Source organism: Chelon labrosus (assembly GCF_963514085.1).
Source record: "Chelon labrosus genome assembly, chromosome: 7".
NCBI classification, from domain to species: domain Eukaryota; kingdom Metazoa; phylum Chordata; class Actinopteri; order Mugiliformes; family Mugilidae; genus Chelon; species Chelon labrosus.
This window is the reverse complement of record NC_140343.1, coordinates 25,312,013-25,331,402: the sequence shown is the minus strand read 5'-3', so window position 1 is coordinate 25,331,402 and position 19,390 is coordinate 25,312,013. Positions and strand designations below refer to the sequence as shown.

Below are 19,390 nucleotides of genomic sequence, written 5' to 3'. Positions count from 1 at the left end.
TGCACCCTGTATCTGTGTCCAGCAGGTGGCGTTAAAGTCACAAACTGCCTTGTTGCCTGAGCGCTTCTCTCATCCATAGGCTGTATGCTCTCATCCTCAGATTATTAGTTGTTTTTTATGTTTATGTGAGCACACGCTATAGTACGGAGCCCCGGAAAGGACAAGGAGGGGGGTTAGAAAAAACACTTTTGCAAGCTCCCTAAAAACTTTCTCAAGATCCTAAAAATAAAAATCAATGAAACTGCCTTGAATTGATTGGGTCAGATTCCCAGCGTGTCCTTGAATGCAGCACCAAGCCCGGCTGATTTGTGATTTCACGGATTTCACCTGACGACCTCCTTACTCTTCTCCTCTCAAGTTCACAGCGGTGCATTTGGCTGAAGAAATCTTTCCTATGGATAAACTAACACTAAACTCTGTTCAGAATCTGGCAGCAAAGCCAGTCGCTCAGGTAACGCTCTTTGTTCGTATATTATCATTGGTAATGCTATAAAACGGCTACATCAAAATTAGCCTGGTAAGCTAACGCCTTAACGTGTTTATTTGGAAGGACCAGACAAAACAAACAAAATCAAATTAAATTAAACACTAAATAACGACCCCCCGCCCCTTTTTTTTGTTGGCTAGTTATTAGATTTGCTAGGCTTAAAAAATAAAAAATAAAAAAGGGTGTTTAAACCTCCAAATAACCTCATTAACGTGACCGTGTATAAAACTATATTGTTCTTCCGTTCAGGAATAACCATGGCCACAAATAAAGTGGTTATTGAAGCCCCAAAGCTGGAGTCCCGTGGGCCACCAGGGGACGGAGACTCTTCTGTTCACGTCAGGATATTGCAGGTCCCAGCCAAATGTGGACCCATCAAGGTCATGAACCCTCCACCTACTGCTGCAAGTGCCTCAACAGGTGATTCTGTGTCTGTCCCGTCTAAAGTCATCTCCCGTGTCCAGGGGTACCAAACTACCTCCTCTACAGTCACAGTGCCTCACTCCTCCCCTCCTTCTGTCATGGTGGTTGCAAAGGCTATGACGCCAGGAGGAGTGAGTGCTAGCAGCCAGCAGGTAACGAAACAGGCCCCAAGCCAGGTGGCTTCCAAGAAACAGGTCACAACCACAGGAAGCACGATGGTCATAACTGTACCCAGGTCAGCAGCGGCACAGCCGGTCGCCCCTCAACGGACACAGACTCCATCCCCACAGCTCCCAGCCAATATCCATATACCACCAGGTAACCTGCTGCAGATTGTTGATAGGAGAATGTCTTTTTGGTTTTTGATGTTCTAAATGGTATTTATACACTGATCAGTTACAACATTAAAACCACTGACAGGAGAAGTGAACTGAAACATTGATCATCTTGTGACAATCCAATTTTCTGCTGGGACAATTCTGGACCTGGCATTCATGTGGATGTTACTTAGACATGTACCACCCACCTAGACAAGACTAGGCACCCCCACCCCATAGCAATGACACTCCTTGATGGCAGCAGACATCCCCAGCAGGATGCAGCCTGACACACACACAAAAACAGTTTAGGGACAACTCAAAAAACATGAAGAACAGCACAAGGTGTTGACCTGGCCTCCAAATTCACTAGATCCCAAACTGATCAAGTATCTGTGGGATGCACTGGAACAAGCCTGATCCACAGAGGCCCCTCCCCTCAACCCACAGCACCCAAAGGCCCCCACTAACAACATTCTATTGCCAGACACCACAGGACACCCTCAGAAGGACCATGTCCATTCTCTGATGAGTCACAACTGTTTTGGAGGCACAAGGGAGACCCAGACAATATTAGTAAGGTGGTCATAATGTTATGCCTGATTGGTGTATATCTCCAGTTTTTCTATTGTTCTATTCAATACAGTGTCTGTTTAGTCTGTATTACTGTTAAGTGTCCACTGTACACAGCACACTTATCTTGTCAGGACAAAGTATTAAGTGACGTTGGATTTTAATTGTGGCAGGTATGATGCTAATCCGCAGTGACAGTGGTCAGCTGATGCTGGTTTCCCAGCAGGCTTTGGCACAGGCACAACAGGGATCCAGAGTTGTCAGTGGTCAAGCACCCCGAATACTAGGTCCACAGGTGTGTGCTGCTGCTGCTTTTCATTTTTTCCATTTTAGTTTGAACAATAAGAATTTACTTGTTGGTACTGGGGTCTCATTCATCTGGTATATCTACGTTCCAGATATCTGCAGCAGCTGGAAGTAAAAATAATGAGAAGGTGACGGTGATCAGGCTGGCTGCCCCTTCCAGTTTCCAGTCAGCATCAGCCCAAAAGACAGTGGTAACGATATAAGAGCTGTTTTACAGTCAAATCTTACCTGTCATAAATTTAGGATCTACCCTTGCCCCATTTAAGATTTTATTGATTTCAGAAATGCAACTAATGCAGCAAGTAAGGATGCTAATGATGACATAATGAATAACAAAGGAGAACTTGTTGGAAAATGAATAAATGTCCTCAGGGGAATATTGCTGCCCACGGTCGGCTACATGACCCCCGACAATTATAGCATCTTGTTATTTCTCTAGCATTTGTCAAGTTAAGCTCTAGGAAATTAAGTTGAAAGTGCCTTGAACTGTATGAATGTGAGACAAGCACATACTGAGCTTGTGCTAATTTTATTAAGAGCGCCATCCCATTGGTTTTCCTCTGGATCCAGCCACAGTTCACCTGCATTCACTCCTGGCAGTGGTCCTCCGAATGGTTATATGACTAGCAGTCATAATGAACCTTCAAATGAGTCATTTTTGAAGGCAGTCAGAACAGGAACTGGGTGCAGCACTACTTTAGCTACAACCTCGTTCCACTCCTAATGGACAATTCCCCATGGTACAGTGAAGCAGGGTAACTAGATAATGAGGTTGCTGACCTTGTCTGATGGTTTCTACTACTGTTTATGTTTTTTGTATTAGCAGATGCAAGCATATGTTTAAATTCATACAGGTTTTCTTATTATCACAGGCCGTCTGCATGCCCACACAACCTTCTCACCAAATAAGCACCAGAAAACTCTATTTATGGGCTTTGAGTGCAGTTGATGGACCGGTGTCAGAATAGAATTGAGATGATACCAAAATAAGTTCACAGCAACATGTCTGATTCAGTGACTGTTGCCAGTATGTGGATGATTTACTTCCCTGCTTTTGCTTTTAGTTTTGGGTGATACTTTACCTTGTGTTCAGGTCATTGGCGTTCCTCCCAAATCAGCTGTGGTACAGTCTGTCAGTGCTGTTTCTGAGCATGGGAGCCATCGTCGCATTCAGGCACCCATTACAGAAACCAAAAAGGGGCCAACAGCCTCGTTCAGTCAGGTGAGTCCAACCAAGTCCCAGCTCACTAGAAAATTAATTTCTGTCCGCAACTGCAGCACCTGGCAAGACATCAAGTAGGCAATGCACCAACATCAACAAGATCATCTGCTCTGGAGGTATAGGTATAATTTGGTACCATCGTTACTGAAAAAACAACAGTGGTTGTTAACCATCTAAATTTAAATTAGAAAATAGGTTGCATTCATGGTTGTGGACATCTTGCTGTGGTGGTCAAACCAGTGATGCTGACTGTCAAAAAAGGTGTTTTTCAGTGCTTTTGCTGTGTTTTAAGCCCTGTTGTATAATTTCTCTTTTGCCATTGGTCTTGATCTTGCTACAACTGGTGCTGCAGCAGTTTAGACAGCAACTCCTGTCAAATCCTTGCAGTCACCTATCATTTTTATTAGTTTTCAAGGTTACATAAGACGGCCTACAAGATTACAAAGAATCCATGTAAACACCAATTCATCAGTTTCTAAAAACTGGGTTGAAGTTCGTTATTGCATGCCATTTCACCAACAGGAGACCCTGGAAAGTGTGAAGAAGTGCAAGAACTTCCTGGTGACCCTGATCAAACTGGCTTCAGGTGACTCCAGGTCTGCCACCATGGCTAACAACGTCAGAGGACTGGTCAGGAGTCTGCTGGTACTTCTCCCCCTTCATAATCATCACAGCAACAGTAGAATTGTGGAATCACGTATATACTACTTTGATAAGTGTCGTGAGTAGACCTGTAGCTAAGATTGTCATTCTCCTGCTCTTTTTGTCATACTGCACATTTGTAGTTGAATATCAGTTGTAACTTATTCACTCTGTACTTGCTGGAGTATTGGTACTTCTTTAACCCACAGGAAGGAAGGCTGGAAGCAGAGGAGTTTACAGAACAGCTGTACAATGAGCTGAAGTCAACTCCACAGCCCTGCTTGGTGCCTTTTCTCAAGGTGACCAGAGAATGAACATCACATTACTTTTTAACCTCTTCAGGTGATGTAAACTTAAAGCTGTGTACTTTTAATATCAGGTCATTTCTACAGTATTCATTCTACCAGATCGAATAAATCCTATGCTGTCCATGACTTCTTACTTATTTTCCTTTATGGGCTTTGTTGTTTTGGTGAATAAAATGATGACATGATTTCTTTCCACTTGACCTTTCCTCTCTACTAGAAAAGTCTTCCTGCGGTGCGTTGCCTTACTGCAGACCCCCAGTTGTTTGTCCAACAGGCCTCTACTTCCAGCTGCAACGCCACATCTCTGTCTTCTACAATGAAACAGTCCAACACTGATGCAGGACAAAACGTGAAGACCAGCCAGCAGGTAACCAAATGTTGTTTGGTTGTGTTATGTGGTGAGTGTCCATGGTACTGTAGAAAAACGTCTAAAAATGGGGGAAAAAAAGGTGATATGTAGCATTCAATGTCTTTATATGCCCATAAATAACCAGGTTCCAGTCAAACATCAAATTAACAGCCCTGTTCATACCTTTTCATTAACATCCGTCCTGGGCGATCCAGTTGCAAGTGGCCAGCTTTTACTAATGTGCTCACACTTTTCATTAACATGCATCTCCAGCCAGCTCTTCAGATCCCATCTCAGTTTTGCATGCTGTATGCAAATAAAACATAGACATCATATGGGGTGCAACACAGTATTTTAACAGTGGCTGTCTGTAATGTTGCTGCTTTTTGTGTGTGCATCGTGACTTGCCCAAACCATAAGTTATTATTTACTAACCCCCGCCCTGGCGTTAGTTAGACCTGCACAAAACTCTGATTATCACCTTGGAAGCTTCCATACACAACGTAATCTCCAGTAATAAAGGTAAATAAAGACACTGGTTACTACTGAGGGGAGCTCCTTATACATCAACACGATCGCATCAATAATTAAAGTGCGTTCACACACACACAAAAGGAATACTGAGAAATGCGGACACATGCGACCAGACCACCTCCAAATGTGGTCACAGATCAGATCTCTCAAATGCGTCCTCAATGTATTCCGTGTGTTTTTTTTTTTTTTTTTACCTGTACCTTAAGCTGCTCACTTATGATCAGATTCCCTCAGACGGATGTTACTGCAAGGTCTGACCGAGGCCAACAAGAAACCGGGGTAATGTAATTAGGTAAGGAAATGGAATTGGATTTCCTGGAGAATGCTGCTCTGTCCTGTATACCTGCCACTGAGTTTTACAAGCACACGTGCTGAGGACATCCTGCAAGGACAAATAAGGACCTCAAATGTGGAAAGTAGCAGTGGAGCAGTTTGATAGAAGGGTTATGGACTGAAGATCACATAATTCCACACAAGGTTAAGAACCGAAAGAAATGCAAAGTCAAATCTACAAGTCTAAAACACTGAACAATTGGCTATTTGTAGAATCAGCCAACTTAACACCTCCATGACCTGGTTTCTCTGAAGAATTTAAATGCATGTAAGGACACTAGATCTGTAGAAAGACATTTAAAACTGTGTTAAGAACTGCAGCATGGTATGAGGTAGTTAGATGAAGTACAGATGTAATGTGAGTGTCATTTTTCTAATAATGGAATAATGGATATGGTTAGTATGATGGGCACAATGCTTAACAATTGCTCTCACTGATGCCTGGTGTCCAGCAGGCTCGAGAAGTGACTCTGAGACCTGGGTCAACAACATTAGCCCAATCCAGAAATTACGCAGCTAAGCGGATCGGACCCACTCCCAAACTCACTGGAGTCCAGTCAGGAAAACACTTCCAAGGTAAGATGTAAAAATTAATTTTGGGAATCTCAACCTCAGTTGATATGTGATAATTATTAAGCTATTACATCCTAAATGAATCCAAACCAGTACATTTTTTTTTTTAAATAGCTGTTTTCTGTGTCTGAGCTGTACATCGTGATGCTACTCTGTGGCCTCACAGTAGATTTTATGATCAGTGAATCTTTATTTTACTAGCCCCAAAATACTGTAGTCTCACAGTTTCAGTAACCCCAAATTAAGTGTCGGGTTTGTAATTCGAAAACTGATCACTGTTGACTGGTCACTGTGAACACCAACTCTTACACAGAGTTTGCTAATTGAAATTCCACTTTTCAGATAACTTTGTGCGTTTGTCTTTTCACAGGAGCTTTTTTAGTGAAGCAACCCTTCACTCGGGATCCATCTCATCCTACCAAATTTGCTTGCAAAGACAATTCAGGATCTTACAAGTATTGCATACAGTGCATGTATCTGTACTCAAACTGAAAGCATCTGAAGCCCAGTAGTGGTGGTTAAGGTTAGGTTAGGATAAGAAGAATGAGTTACGTGTGTTTGTTTCCCAGAGAAGATGATGACATAAATGACGTCGCCTCCATGGCTGGTGTCAACCTGAGAGAGGAGAATGCACAGATCCTGACCACCGTGGTTGGTTCTGTGGTGCAGTCATGCCAGGATCAGCTCTTCCTCTCACCTCACCCGATGCTCAGCCGTATCCTTCACACAGGTACATGAACCATACCGAGCCATATAGAGCTCGACCAGCCTCTTTGACTCTTTTTTTTTTCGTGTTCAATATCTTTATGACTTTTCCTACAACAAAAACAACATCCAAATATAAAGCAACAGGCTGGAGAGCATGAATGGAAGGTTATGCCATGTATAACAAAAAAAAGGAAGTACAGTTTCAGTTCCTTCACATATACAACACGTCGTTATGAGTAACCAAATATGCATAAACACAGACCAACATAGACGGCCACAAAAACAAACAAACAAACAGTGCTGTCTTAGACAAAAAACAAAAAGAACAACAGGGGATGGGGCCGTATCATTCATAAACAAAAGAATCATATATGATACACAGAAATGAGACAGCAAAGATGGCATCCAGTTTTTACAATCTACCACAGCAGCAACACTAACATCAAATGCATCGTAACCTGTATGTTGTACCTGTAAGTATTCCATGAGTAACATGTCAAAAATAACCTTATGCCATCCAGCTATTGTGGGGAATTTACAGTATATCCACATCAGCAATATGTTCTTTGCACAAAAAGTGAGAATAGAGAAGAGTCTTTTGGAATGTGCACTTTTAAGTTGTGTATCCACCAGTCCAAACAGTAGACACACCGGGTCTTTTTTAGGTTTAATGTCAAAAATTAAATGTAGTCGATTTTCTACATCCTGACAGTATTTACCCTTTTTTTGTGTGTGTCCTCTGTTAGGTCAGCCACTAGGAGTAACTGATGTTGGTCCCGAGGTGGTAGCTCTGGTTTCTCATGCCACTCAGGAGTGTCTTCGCGGGATCCTGGAAAAACTCACTGTAATGGCAGAACACCGCAGAGGAGCCCTGAAGGTAATCTAACCTGAATGCAAACAGGCGGCAGCTCTTGACAACTGAAGCAGACGAGTGTTATTATGTTAACTTGACGTGACTGTAAGCGTGTTACCCATTAAAATTAGCATTCAGCTGAACACCACTGTGTCAGGCAAGCATCTCACAGTCCTTTTCTAAATGTACACAAAACGCCAAAAAGTCTTCACACCACCCACTTGTGTTTGGCAGGTCCATTCACTGTGTGCTGAGCTCATAACCAAAATACAACAAACTGTAGATAGGTAGAGAATGTCAAGGTCAGCAAAATGCCAGACTCCTTGTGCTGTTTGTGTTGGTCATTTCTGTACGACAACAGGAGGACGACTGGCATGTCAAAATGAGCGATGTGCGCTCTCAGCTTCGCTTCCTGGAGGAAGTTGAGAGTTTGAAGAAGAAAAGGAAAGACGGGGAGGAGAGGGAACGACTGCTCCGTTTGGCTAAAGTAATCGTGAAATCCTTTCATATTTAATTTCTGCCTAAATTGTAGCACGATTTGCTTCTTACTAATGACACATCTGTCCGCCCGTCTATGATTGCAGAGTCGCTCACACACTGAGGATCCTCAGCATCAGCAGCTCAAGCAAAGAGCCAAAGAGGTGTGTATGTGTTTCATTCTGTTTTCTACCAACTCCAGAGAAACTAGTCTGAGTCACGTGGATCATATTTGTAAATGTGATGTTGAAAGAGTCGGTGCCTAACCACCCACGAACCTTAACGCACTTCACTGCTACAACCAGTTTCTCATTGATTTCCTCATGTTAGTTGTGGTTAACTGTGTTTAGCTCTGTTTTCAAAAATGTTACTGTGTAAAATGTTATTAAAACATAAAAGGAGTTGATGAAGATACTTAATTGTCCTATCCTACATGAGAATGGGACTTTTGCAGTCTTTCCAATGCAGTCTTTGACAGAGTGGTGAACCTCATAATCAAGATTTTTATACCCAATTGTGTTACTTATCTGTCAGCAAATGGGCAAATGTCTGACCTGTATTGTTCTATTAAAACATGATCATTTCAGTTTTTATCAATTTGTTTGTTCATATACAAGTCACTTTTACAGGATTACATCACTTTGGTAACCAATGGTGCATGGCTCACATTACTGCAGAGGAAAGCCTCGGGGGTTATACAAACTTGATACAGCCAGGTAACTCACTGAGAGCATGTTGCTGTGAAACCTACTAAAGCCATATTATTAAATGCACAATGCAATCAACTCTAACCACTAAATTTAAACAGACGTTGATCCAAAATGTAAAATTTGTCTTACACAGTGACCTGGCTAGTCACACACATACATATAACTCCAGCCTGATAACTACCAAGACATGTGGTTTAGGAACTCATTAAATCCCTCTTATTTTACATGCCAGTTGCTCATGCAGTAATGCGATGGCACGTGTGCATAATGTTTTGGTTTTTCGTCGTCAGGACTTGGAGAAGTGTGAAGGAGATGAAAGGCACTATTAGTAGTGTGGCTATTTAAAGAGGTGAAATCACCACATGGTTCGTTTTGATTCTCAAAGCTGCTGTGTAGCTTCAAGCGTTCACGCCCCCAGAGATTTCTCCACAGCAACCAAATCTGTACATTTACATGCCCCTCTGCTGCCATCCCCTGCCCACACACACACAGACACACACACACACATATGCTCAACCACTGCACCACACACATGCTAGCACTTTGCCAAGTCTATAGCTACACACACACTCAGAGCTTGAGTAGGTGTTGTGCTAATTGGAAATGCTTTTTTTTCCCTCAGGTTGGAGTTGAAGTCAGTGTTGATAATGTGTTAAATGAAACACCTGCATAACAAACTTTTATGTGAATTTGCTTATAAAACCTTTTATGATTTATGGAACTATGCGCGTTGAAGGTCTCTATCATGAGCTTGCTCTAATGACGCACAAAAAGAATCATATTAGCACTTCCATTTGTGATTCAAGTCTAATTCTGATTTATTGGTCTTATTTCTATAATTCAGGGTATGATTTTTAGTTAGGATTAAAGCCATAGCCATGTACTGAAGCTAAGAATCAGAAAGTGGTCTCACTTGCCCAAGAAATTTGTGTCCAGCCAGCAGCCTAACTCTGTAAAAATGTAGACTATGTCAGATTTGTCAGAATTTATTTATTTATTTTTTTTGCCAGGGTTTTCTTTAAGGTATATCTAAAGTTTTGTTATAATTAGCTTTTTGCCAAAATGGAACAAAACATTTGTAACTGATGTTAAAAATATATTAGGACTATGGGATTACAGTGCAGACTGTACAGCCAGGGACTGGCTGAAATCTGGCACCCATGGACATCATAAAGAATAATGACGTCCTTTGTTAATGTTTGCCAAGCCTTAACTGCAGCTGTCTTCAGTCTTCCTTTCCTAAGTTTTGTCCAATTATCTTTGTTCCCTTGAAATTAAAAGGGCTACATGTAAAAAAGATGTAAATCCTAAACCATGTCTCTAGTTTGGATGTTGCTGTTAGAACCTATATTTATTACATAACTCTAACTTGAGTATGTTTGCCTAACCCCGAAAATAACATAAAAATATGTGTCCAAACATAAATTTATCTAATCCCTGTACCCCAAGAAAGTGTAAGTCACACTGACTTTAAATATGCCTGTGTGTTCATATTAGCTTGGCGTAGGCTGGCATAGGACTATCCAATCTGCATGCTGGATAGTTCAACAACCAGTCACAGCAACAAATTATGTGACGTTAAGTAATTTATCAACAAATGCATTAACTGTCCATAGTTTATTTTGCTGTCAGTTTCTGTTATGACAGATGCAGCAGCTCGCTACCCTGACAACAGCTGTTTTGACGTGAACAAATCCAACTCCACAGCGATTTGGATTTTCATCCATCACTGCATAAAGCCCACCCGAACAATTTGATTGGCCTGTCAGATATTTGTCAAAGGATAATCTTTGCACACAGAACATTTGTAGGAAGAGAAGGTGGTCTGAGCTTCCATACTACGTTCAGATGTCACTGAGTTATGATCCTGAGAAGAAGTAGCTGCAACTGCCAAACTGCAACAAATAACTCTAAAGTCCAATGTCTTCAGAGCACTGACATGCTCCTATTTCTTTAACCCAAGGCCTTACATTAAGGTTGCTCACTAGGCTCTCCTCTCTTTGCAAAATGCAGTTTCAATAATACAGCAAAACAAGGCCATTACAAGGAGTTAAATTTGCAGCAGGTGAACAGGAATGAACTTTATTCTGCGATCGTTTACAGCCAAACAGAATCTCAGCCTGTCCTTATATTTTTCACACTTGGGTTCTTACTTATGTTATAAATGCAATTTTTTTTTAACACACTCAGATGAGCAGAGGAAACATGCTTTAGCTGGGTTTTAATTGTACGACTTTCGAGCATGAAAGTTAGTGACTTAAAATCTCACTAATGTTGAAAGCGGAGGAAGAGGCATCATGCAGCAGCAAAACATTAACACCTTATAGCTGTTTACCATGTTATCACTAATTGCTTGGTCTCTTTTCAGTTACAGCAAATAGAAGAAGCTCAACTTCAGCAAAGAGAGGCCAACCTCACCGCTCTAGCTGCCATTGGTCCTCGGAGGAAGAGACCCCTGGATCAGACAGAGAGCCAGGTTGGTGCACGTATTTGGTTTGTGTTAAAAACCGATCTGGAAAATAACCTAGTATATTAAGGAGGAACAGGCCTTTGCTGTATTCCATTCGACTCCACGCCAACTTTCTGCCACTAAAAAGTTGTAGGCAAAGAAGTTAATTTTGCTTCCAGGCTAATGTCTTTTTGTTTGAATTGAATATTTCAGAAACTGATGTCTTAAAATGTCATCACAGGCTGCCATCAATCTCAACATTTCCAGCAGATAATTCACATTAACAGCCTTCTACAAGTGCAAGTCTGTTAATGTCATGATTAGCTTCAAAAGACAAACGCTATATATCCAACTGGCTGCCTCCTAATAAGATTAATGATAGGGAAAGGCAACACATCAAAAACAACTCATCATGCAGAGAAGCCCCTCAAAAGTTTCATGTTTTTATATAATCACAGGCTAATAGAGTGGCTTTCTGTAAAGGCCCTCCTCAGCTGATGCAGAAACACAGGAAGTCTACAACTTACTATTGTTAGTTTAAGTCATTAGTCCTTAAGTCTTTGTGTGGTTAAGTCACACCCCGCAGGCTGTAGGTTTAAAAGGAGGATGTGCTTTTAGCGGCACACCCTTCCCACTGCCTTTAAACTCCATTATCCAGCGCAGCCGGCTGCGTGCTGCTTCAGTCTCTTTCCTCTAACAGCTACAGGGCTTCTTTTACTTCTGCAGAGACTTTACCTCATACAAAGTATGAAAGGAGTGATGGCATCTCTGGCAAGAGCACTTTTGAACATCTGTCCTTGTACAGCCATCCTTTATAGCTCTCTCTGGACAGGTAGCACTCACAAATATTACTTTACTATAATCTGAAACAGTTAATCTAGTATCTGTAGGTGTTAGTTCTCATGATCATGACTCAATGATCAAGTTTAATCACATAACAGGTGGCTTTGCACAGTGGTCGGAGATGATCACCACTGTGGTTAGGAATCTTTGCCACTTTGACCGTTCAGTTTGATTGAAATTCTTAAACTGGGGACACACTTCACAACTTTCACAGTCTTCACAGATTTTGAACAGACCAGGAGTACACACTAACAGATTTTTGTATGACGACTGAAAGACTGGAGATAACATGAACAACTGTGTCTGATGAGGGATCACAGACTGCATGATTTGTCAAACCGACTAAAGTAAAATGAACACATCAGAGTCTCTCAAGGAGGGCGACAGTTGTTTTAGGCACTGCAACCAACATTATGTTGGAACTCGTGCTCCTGCCACAACTTATCAGTCTCTCATATCTGTGGTCCAGGTTTGCTTTGTCGCCACTCTTCCACTCTGGCTGTTGGCCATCATTGTTTTGATATTCCCGCTACTTCCCGTCGTCTTCTGACGCTATATGTGTCCCACTCTCTCTTATTCATTGGCTGTTGGCAACACGTGTTTGCAGTTGGGTGGGTAACCAGTTCACGTTACCCGATTGTGTCCACATTTGGCTCAGAAAAAATCAACTCTGTTCCACTCAGACACTTCACAGACGTCTTCACCCCCTCACACACTGACAGATTTAGTGCCAACTACCCATGCAGACTGTCCCCAACTAGCGCAGACTGGTGCAGACTCTACTGGGAATCGTGAGTAAAATCTGGCGAAACATCTTATAGTGTCTCCTCTTTAGTGTCAAAAATGTCAATAGATTTCAACAATTCCAAGATTTAATAGGAAAGAATCGGGACACTTCGGCTTACACCAACTGTATAAGTTAACAATATTGACTTTGAGCCTCCACAGTCTTCTTTCTGTATGAAAATGAAAGTGTAGGTGTAATTTAACAATAGTTGGTGTGGGTGAACTGAAATGGGTTATAAGGACAGTCATTTTCTTCAAATACCGCAAATATATTACACCATGCGTTATTTGTAACTCAGTTCAGACTGGTAGAAAATTAAAAATGTAGTTTGTTTAATCTAAATATTGTGCCTCCCAGATCTCTTGGCTATCATCCTCCTCACTGATAGATCTTGTACTCTTTATATCTATCTTTAATCTCATGATGAACCAACACAGTGACAGCTAAGCAAACTTCAATAATGAAGACCTGGTGCTGATCCTAATAATCACAATAATCTTCGTCCCATCTCCAATCTACCTTTCCTCTCCAAAATCCTCGAGAAAACTGTTGCTTCCCAAATTCATTCTCACCTAACCCTTAACAACCTATACGAACAATTCCAATCTGGTTTCCGCCCCCTCCATAGCACTGAATCTGCACTAATCAAAATCACAAACGACCTCCTCCTGGCAGCCGACTCTGGTTTACTCACTATTCTCATCCTCCTCGATCTGAGTGCGGCCTTCGACACCATCTCTCACACTATCCTCATTAACAGATTAGTCTCCCTTGGTATTTCACACACACCCCTTGACTGGTTTAAATCCTACCTCTCAGGCCGCACTCAGTTCATCCAAATCCAATCCTTCAGTTCCCACCCGTACCCCGTCACCACTGGTGTGCCCCAGGGCTCTGTCCTGGGGCCCCTTCTCTTCATCATCTACCTCCTTCCTCTTGGCAATATCTTCCGTAAATATAACATTAATTTCCATTGCTACGCGGATGACACCCAGCTCTACCTCTCCAGCAAACCAAATTCCACTCTCCCACCTTCCTCCCTCACTGACTGCTTCACCGAGCTCAAATCTTGGTTCTCCTCTAACTTCCTAAAACTCAACAGCGATAAAACCGAATTCCTTCTGATTGGCACCAAATCAACCCTCTCTAAAACTGACAGTTTTTCCCTCACCATCGACCACTCCTCTGTCTCCCCCTCCCCCAGGTTAAGAGTCTGGGTGTCATCCTCGACGGCACATTATCTTTCCAATCCCATATCAATAACATCACCCGGTCTGCATATTTCCACCTACGCAATATTAATCGCCTTCGCCCCTCTCTTTCTCCTCACTCCACTGCCATTCTGGTACACAGCCTTGTCACCTCCCGCATCGACTACTGCAACTCCCTTCTCTTTGGTCTACCTCACAAATACCTCCATAAACTCCAACTGGTTCAGAACTCTGCAGCTCGGATCATCACCAGAACCCCCTCCACCCACCACATCACCCCTGTTCTGCAGCAACTCCACTGGCTCCCGGTCAAACTCCGCATTGACTTCAAAATCCTCCTGTTTACATTCAAGGCCATCCACAATCTTTCCCCTCCTTATCTGTCCGAACTCCTCAACATCGCCACCCCTTCCCGTTCCCTCAGATCTGCATCGTCTGTCCACCTCTCTGTCCCTCCCGCCCGCCTCGTCACCATGGGGAGCAGGGCTTTCAGCCGCTCTGCCCCTCAACTCTGGAACTCACTCCCACCGGACCTCAGGAACTCAAATCAAGACTAAAAACTCACCTATTCCGAACTGCCTACCCAACTTAACCATCTTCATTGTCTCTTCTTATCTGTTTCTTATTTCTTCTTAGTGTTTTTATTATTATTTATATGTTGTACGGTGTCCTCGAGTGCCCAGAGAGGCGCCTCCAAATAAAATTTATTATTATTTATTATTATTACCATGAAATACTGTTGTAAGTCCAGGACAAACATACTAACTGGGCCTGGTGTGAATGAATGTATTGTTGTAGTATTTTTTTCTCACCATAAGAGCAGCAGCTTCACGTCAACATCTTGACTCTTGCTCTCTACATACATAAAAACCTGACTCATACTTCCACCCTCCCTCACCGCCTGTTTATCTGAAATAAAATCCTGGTTCACCTCAAACGTCCTAAAACTAAACAGTGATAAAACTGAACTCCTCCTCATGGGAACTAAATCCACACTTTCCAAAGCTGACAGTTTTTTCCTCACAATTGACAGTTCCTTAGTTTCCCCCTCCCCCCAGGGTAAGAGTCTGGGCGTCATCCTTGACAGCTCATTATCATTTCATTCTCACATCAATAACGTTACCCGGTCTGGATATTTCCACCTACGCAATATAAATCGTCTCTGTGTCATATCGTTTTATTTTATCTTTGTACAGTGTCCTTGCGTGTCCTGAAAGACGCTTATAAATAAAATGCATTATTATTATTATTATTATTGTTATTTATACTCAGTGTTTAGTTTTCTTTTGTGTCTGGGTTTCAGGTTTCCCTGCTGCCCAGACAAAGTGTTCAAAGAGTGACTCGGGTGATGCTGAAGGATCTGCTGGTGTGTATGGAACAGGAGCACTTCCTACGCCACTCTCTCACTCTCTACAAAGCAATGCTTTGATTATCTTTACTTTGTCTCCTTGATATATGATTAATTTAGTCTAATAATAATCTTTTTTTTTTTTTTTTGAGTTTATAAGATCCTAGGTTTGGGTATATTCTGAAAGTTTGTTGAACTTAGTTTCAGGTCAAAGATTTTAGTTTGTATTTACTTTTATAAAGATTTTACTTTATTTATTTATTTGTTCAGAAGGTTTTGTGCTGGATCCGTGATGGTGACCAGCTGGTCTAAGTTGGACTCATAATTTTGGTTTTGCTGTTGATTGGTTTTCTTTGAAAAGAAAAGAAAAATCAAGTTCAGAAATATTGAACTTATAAGTTAGAACACTGCTGTTTACTGAAATGTGTTCGATAACTGGTATTAAAAAGTACAGTGAATGTGTGTGTGTGTTTCACCATTTAAAAAGGTCAAACTTGGGGGTTTCCAGGTTAGCGACCGTTAGTAGTAATCTTTTGAGGGATTCGGATCAGTCTGAGTCACTCATGATATGAGCCGAGTTGTGCGAGTCACTTGACCCAAAATGGGCCGATTGCGAAAGAAAGTGTTTCCAGTCCATTCACTCGAGACATAATAAAGCATAGTAAACACCTAAGAACAGATTATTACAGTTACCTGTTATTGCCATTTATCAGTTGTGATACATAGCCACTGAAAATCATATCAAGTAGCTTACATAAGCCTAAACCTAAAGCACAAAATTAGGCTGTGCACAAAAAAAATGAATGAGGACAGGGTCACTACTACGAAAGAATATTTTATGTTCTTATGGTCTAAAATGTACGTGGAGTGGATGCAGAGTAGGCTATTAATTCACTCACAACATAGGCTCCTGTGAGATTCAGTATCATAACGTTACTCACAGTCTAGAAGAAAACCGACATTCTTGTCCGTGATTAATGATCTAAATTTTAAAATATGGTCAGTTTTTTTCGTCTTTCGTCAGTCACACAAGAACAAAAAGAAGCCCTGTCTGCGAATATCACTGAAATAGAAGTCAAGGCAGCAATGTCAAGACTCAAACCACATAAGAGTCAAGGTTCAGACGGCTTCACAGCCGAATGGTATAAGTCTTTCAAGGAACAGTTCATTCCAAAACTGTGCCCAATATGTAATGGAACACTCAAAAAGGGAGAGACGTTAGATTGTAAACAATTTCAACCCATCTCGGTGTTAAATTTAATTATAAAATGTATATGTCAATATTGGCTAGGAGAACTGAAAAGTTCTTGCCATCTCTTATTCATTTGGAACAGACCGGTTTTATCCATGAGAGACAGACCCAAGACAGCTTGAAGAGGACGCTACATAAAATGTTGCACATCCAGCAAAACAGGACACAAGCTATGTTAATGGGATTGGATGCAGAGAAGGGTGTTTGACTCAGTAAGATGGACTTTTTTGTATAAGGTATTATTTGGTTTTCACCATACTCTTATCAAGGCTTTCAAAGCCGTTTATAATAATCCAATAACAAGAATAAATGGCAGCCTCTCAAATTCTTTTATTTTGGAGCTTCTTGTCCCTGTTCCCCACTTCTCTTTGCTCTATTTATAGAACCTCTCAGTCAGGCAAAACAAGCAAATCAAGGGTATAAACAGAGCAGGACAGGAACACAAAATATCTTCGCGGATGATGTGTTAATGTTTTTTATCACAACCATCCACATCTCTACCAACTTTAATGTCGTCGATGGATATGTTGGGTCAATTATCAGGCTATAAGATAAATATCCAGAAAACCCAGGCTATGGCTTTTAATTTTAACCCACCAGATGATTTGGTAACTAAATACAGCCTGAGTTGTAACAAGAAATCAATGAAGTATCTGGGAATTAATCTTACCCAAGACAATACAAAATTATTTGAAGCCAACTATATTCCTCTCAACCTTAAAATTAAGTCTGACATCTCCAGATGGCATCACTTACCTTTTCTCAGTCTGACCTCAAGGATGAATCGGTCAAAATGGTGATTTTACCCCGCCTGTTGCATCTCTTCCTATCGCTGCCAATTGAAATAAGTGACATTTCTCGTTCTATCAGGATGGGTAAAAAAACAACAATAAAATTCAAAGTAATGCAACTATCAAAAGACAAAGGAGGACTGGAACTGCCAAATTTAAAAGAGTACAACTCTGCGGCTCAGATAAGATCCCTGGTGTATCTCTATGACCCGCAGTTCAGGGCCAGCTGGAAAGAAATAGTAGAGGGAGTATGGAGTGAAATTAGTCTCAAAATGGTCATGTTCCATGATCCACACGGAATGCGTACAACGATTTGTGTGTGACTTTTGGGGGTCGAGAGCAAATGTTGACTAATACGCTAACTCATCAACATGGTAGACATACAGATCCTAATAACCATCTGCACACTGACAGTTTTGCCACGAAAACATTTATGATTACTAAAAACCAAAAAGCAGAGTGCTGTTTCTTGATGCAGTCAAGGCAAGGCTTTTGTTTCACCATCTTTACAATAAAGTAGTGACAGTGCCTGCTGCCTTGTTGCCTTTATTATGAGGAATGTTTCCCAGCACCAGGTTCACAGATGAGACAAGTTAGAGTTCGTGACGTTAGTCACCACCTTTCATCGGTCATATTGTGATGATTTTAAGTTGGTTTTAACCAGTGTAATTTTTTTTAGATTTATAATATAAAAAAGCAAAAAGAAAAGGCTGATTGGTACAAATGTCACCTGGTAACCAGCCAACAGGTGGCTTGACAGCTGTTGTATTACAGCATATTTCATTAGCATAGAAGCTTTGTACATTTTTTTTCATGTCTGGGCAAAGAGAAACAGAATTTCATTAAGATTCTTGTAGTGTAGTCTTGAAAGACTGTAAAGTTAACTTTAATTGAATGCAGTTTGAATTTAATTTTGTATAACAGAGTCATTACTGATAATGCAGCAGAATATAACGAGACAGTGATTATGTGGAATTAATGATAATGTATGTATCTGGTTTGCTGCAGTCCTGCTGAACGTGTGCTTAGTGGCTACTGGCTCAAGGGAAGAGAACAAAGTGAAATAAACCAACATCCAACATCCTGGAACATAAAACACCAGAAACACCATAGACAAGCTAAATAGATGCTAAGCATGTGATCATAAAGCTAGTACATTCTAGGCACCATAGTGCAGAACATGTTCAGTTTAAATCCACCCCCTGCTCTTCTAGAGTTTACTATACAACATGTGATATGATGTTGATTAGAGTAAAAACTTCTAAAGCTTCATGTTGTGCATGCAGACATGAGATTGATACTTCCTCTAAAGTTTGATCTGTCCAGACTGAACAGAGCTGCCACGGAATAAGGAGTCATAGGTGTGCCTTGTCAAAGTAAAACATGTGATGTTGTATTTAGCCTTTAAAAATCATTTGTTGATATATCAATCATGAAACTGTATTACAGTAACATCTGCTCCCACTAATACTACTGAGTATACATTCAAGTCCTTTCTGTGTAAATTCTTCTCTATCGCCTAAAACAGAATGAAGAGAAATTATAGTAAACATATTGCACGCCATAAATAAAATTAAGGCTGAATAAAGTGAAATGGTTTTATTCCACAATGAACTCTGCAGCAGTGCTTTAGCTTTAGATGTTTTACTTCACGTCAACATGTGTGAACACGTCAGATTTGCTCTTGGCAAATGTAACTTGATGGTCTCCGCATATATTACAAATCAATGCAACAGTACATGCAAGTGGGGCCGATATGCCTTGAGATTTATGAACTGCAACATATACAGAGTTCAACATATACAGTACATTACAACTAGTAGCTTATCCTGGAAAAATATTGTGTTTGAAAAATCTTCAGACGTCCAATTTACATCCAAAGGGCAGATATAAT

General features: G+C 41.1%; 1 protein-coding gene across 2 annotated transcripts; it reads left to right on the top strand.

Moving 5' to 3' along the window:
• Window positions 1-744: 744 nt before the first annotated feature.
• Window positions 745-16,005, top strand: LOC311491254 (transcription initiation factor TFIID subunit 4-like; the record flags this gene model as incomplete). 2 transcript variants are annotated; one of them, XM_084549147.1, is made up of 15 exons in its annotated part: window positions 745-1,228; window positions 1,974-2,095; window positions 2,199-2,297; window positions 3,200-3,328; window positions 3,851-3,973; window positions 4,180-4,269; window positions 4,496-4,645; window positions 5,950-6,070; window positions 6,438-6,522; window positions 6,637-6,797; window positions 7,522-7,652; window positions 7,990-8,115; window positions 8,213-8,269; window positions 11,184-11,291; window positions 15,409-16,005. In XM_084549147.1, the coding sequence occupies 15 exons, from the start codon at window positions 745-747 to the stop codon at window positions 15,532-15,534; spliced, it is 2,112 nt and encodes a 703-aa protein (XP_084405273.1). In that variant the 3' UTR covers window positions 15,535-16,005. The 2 variants fall into 2 exon arrangements, with proteins under 2 accessions (XP_084405273.1, XP_084405272.1); XM_084549146.1 differs by having other exon boundaries at window positions 5,947-6,070.
• Window positions 16,006-19,390: the final 3,385 nt, after the last annotated feature.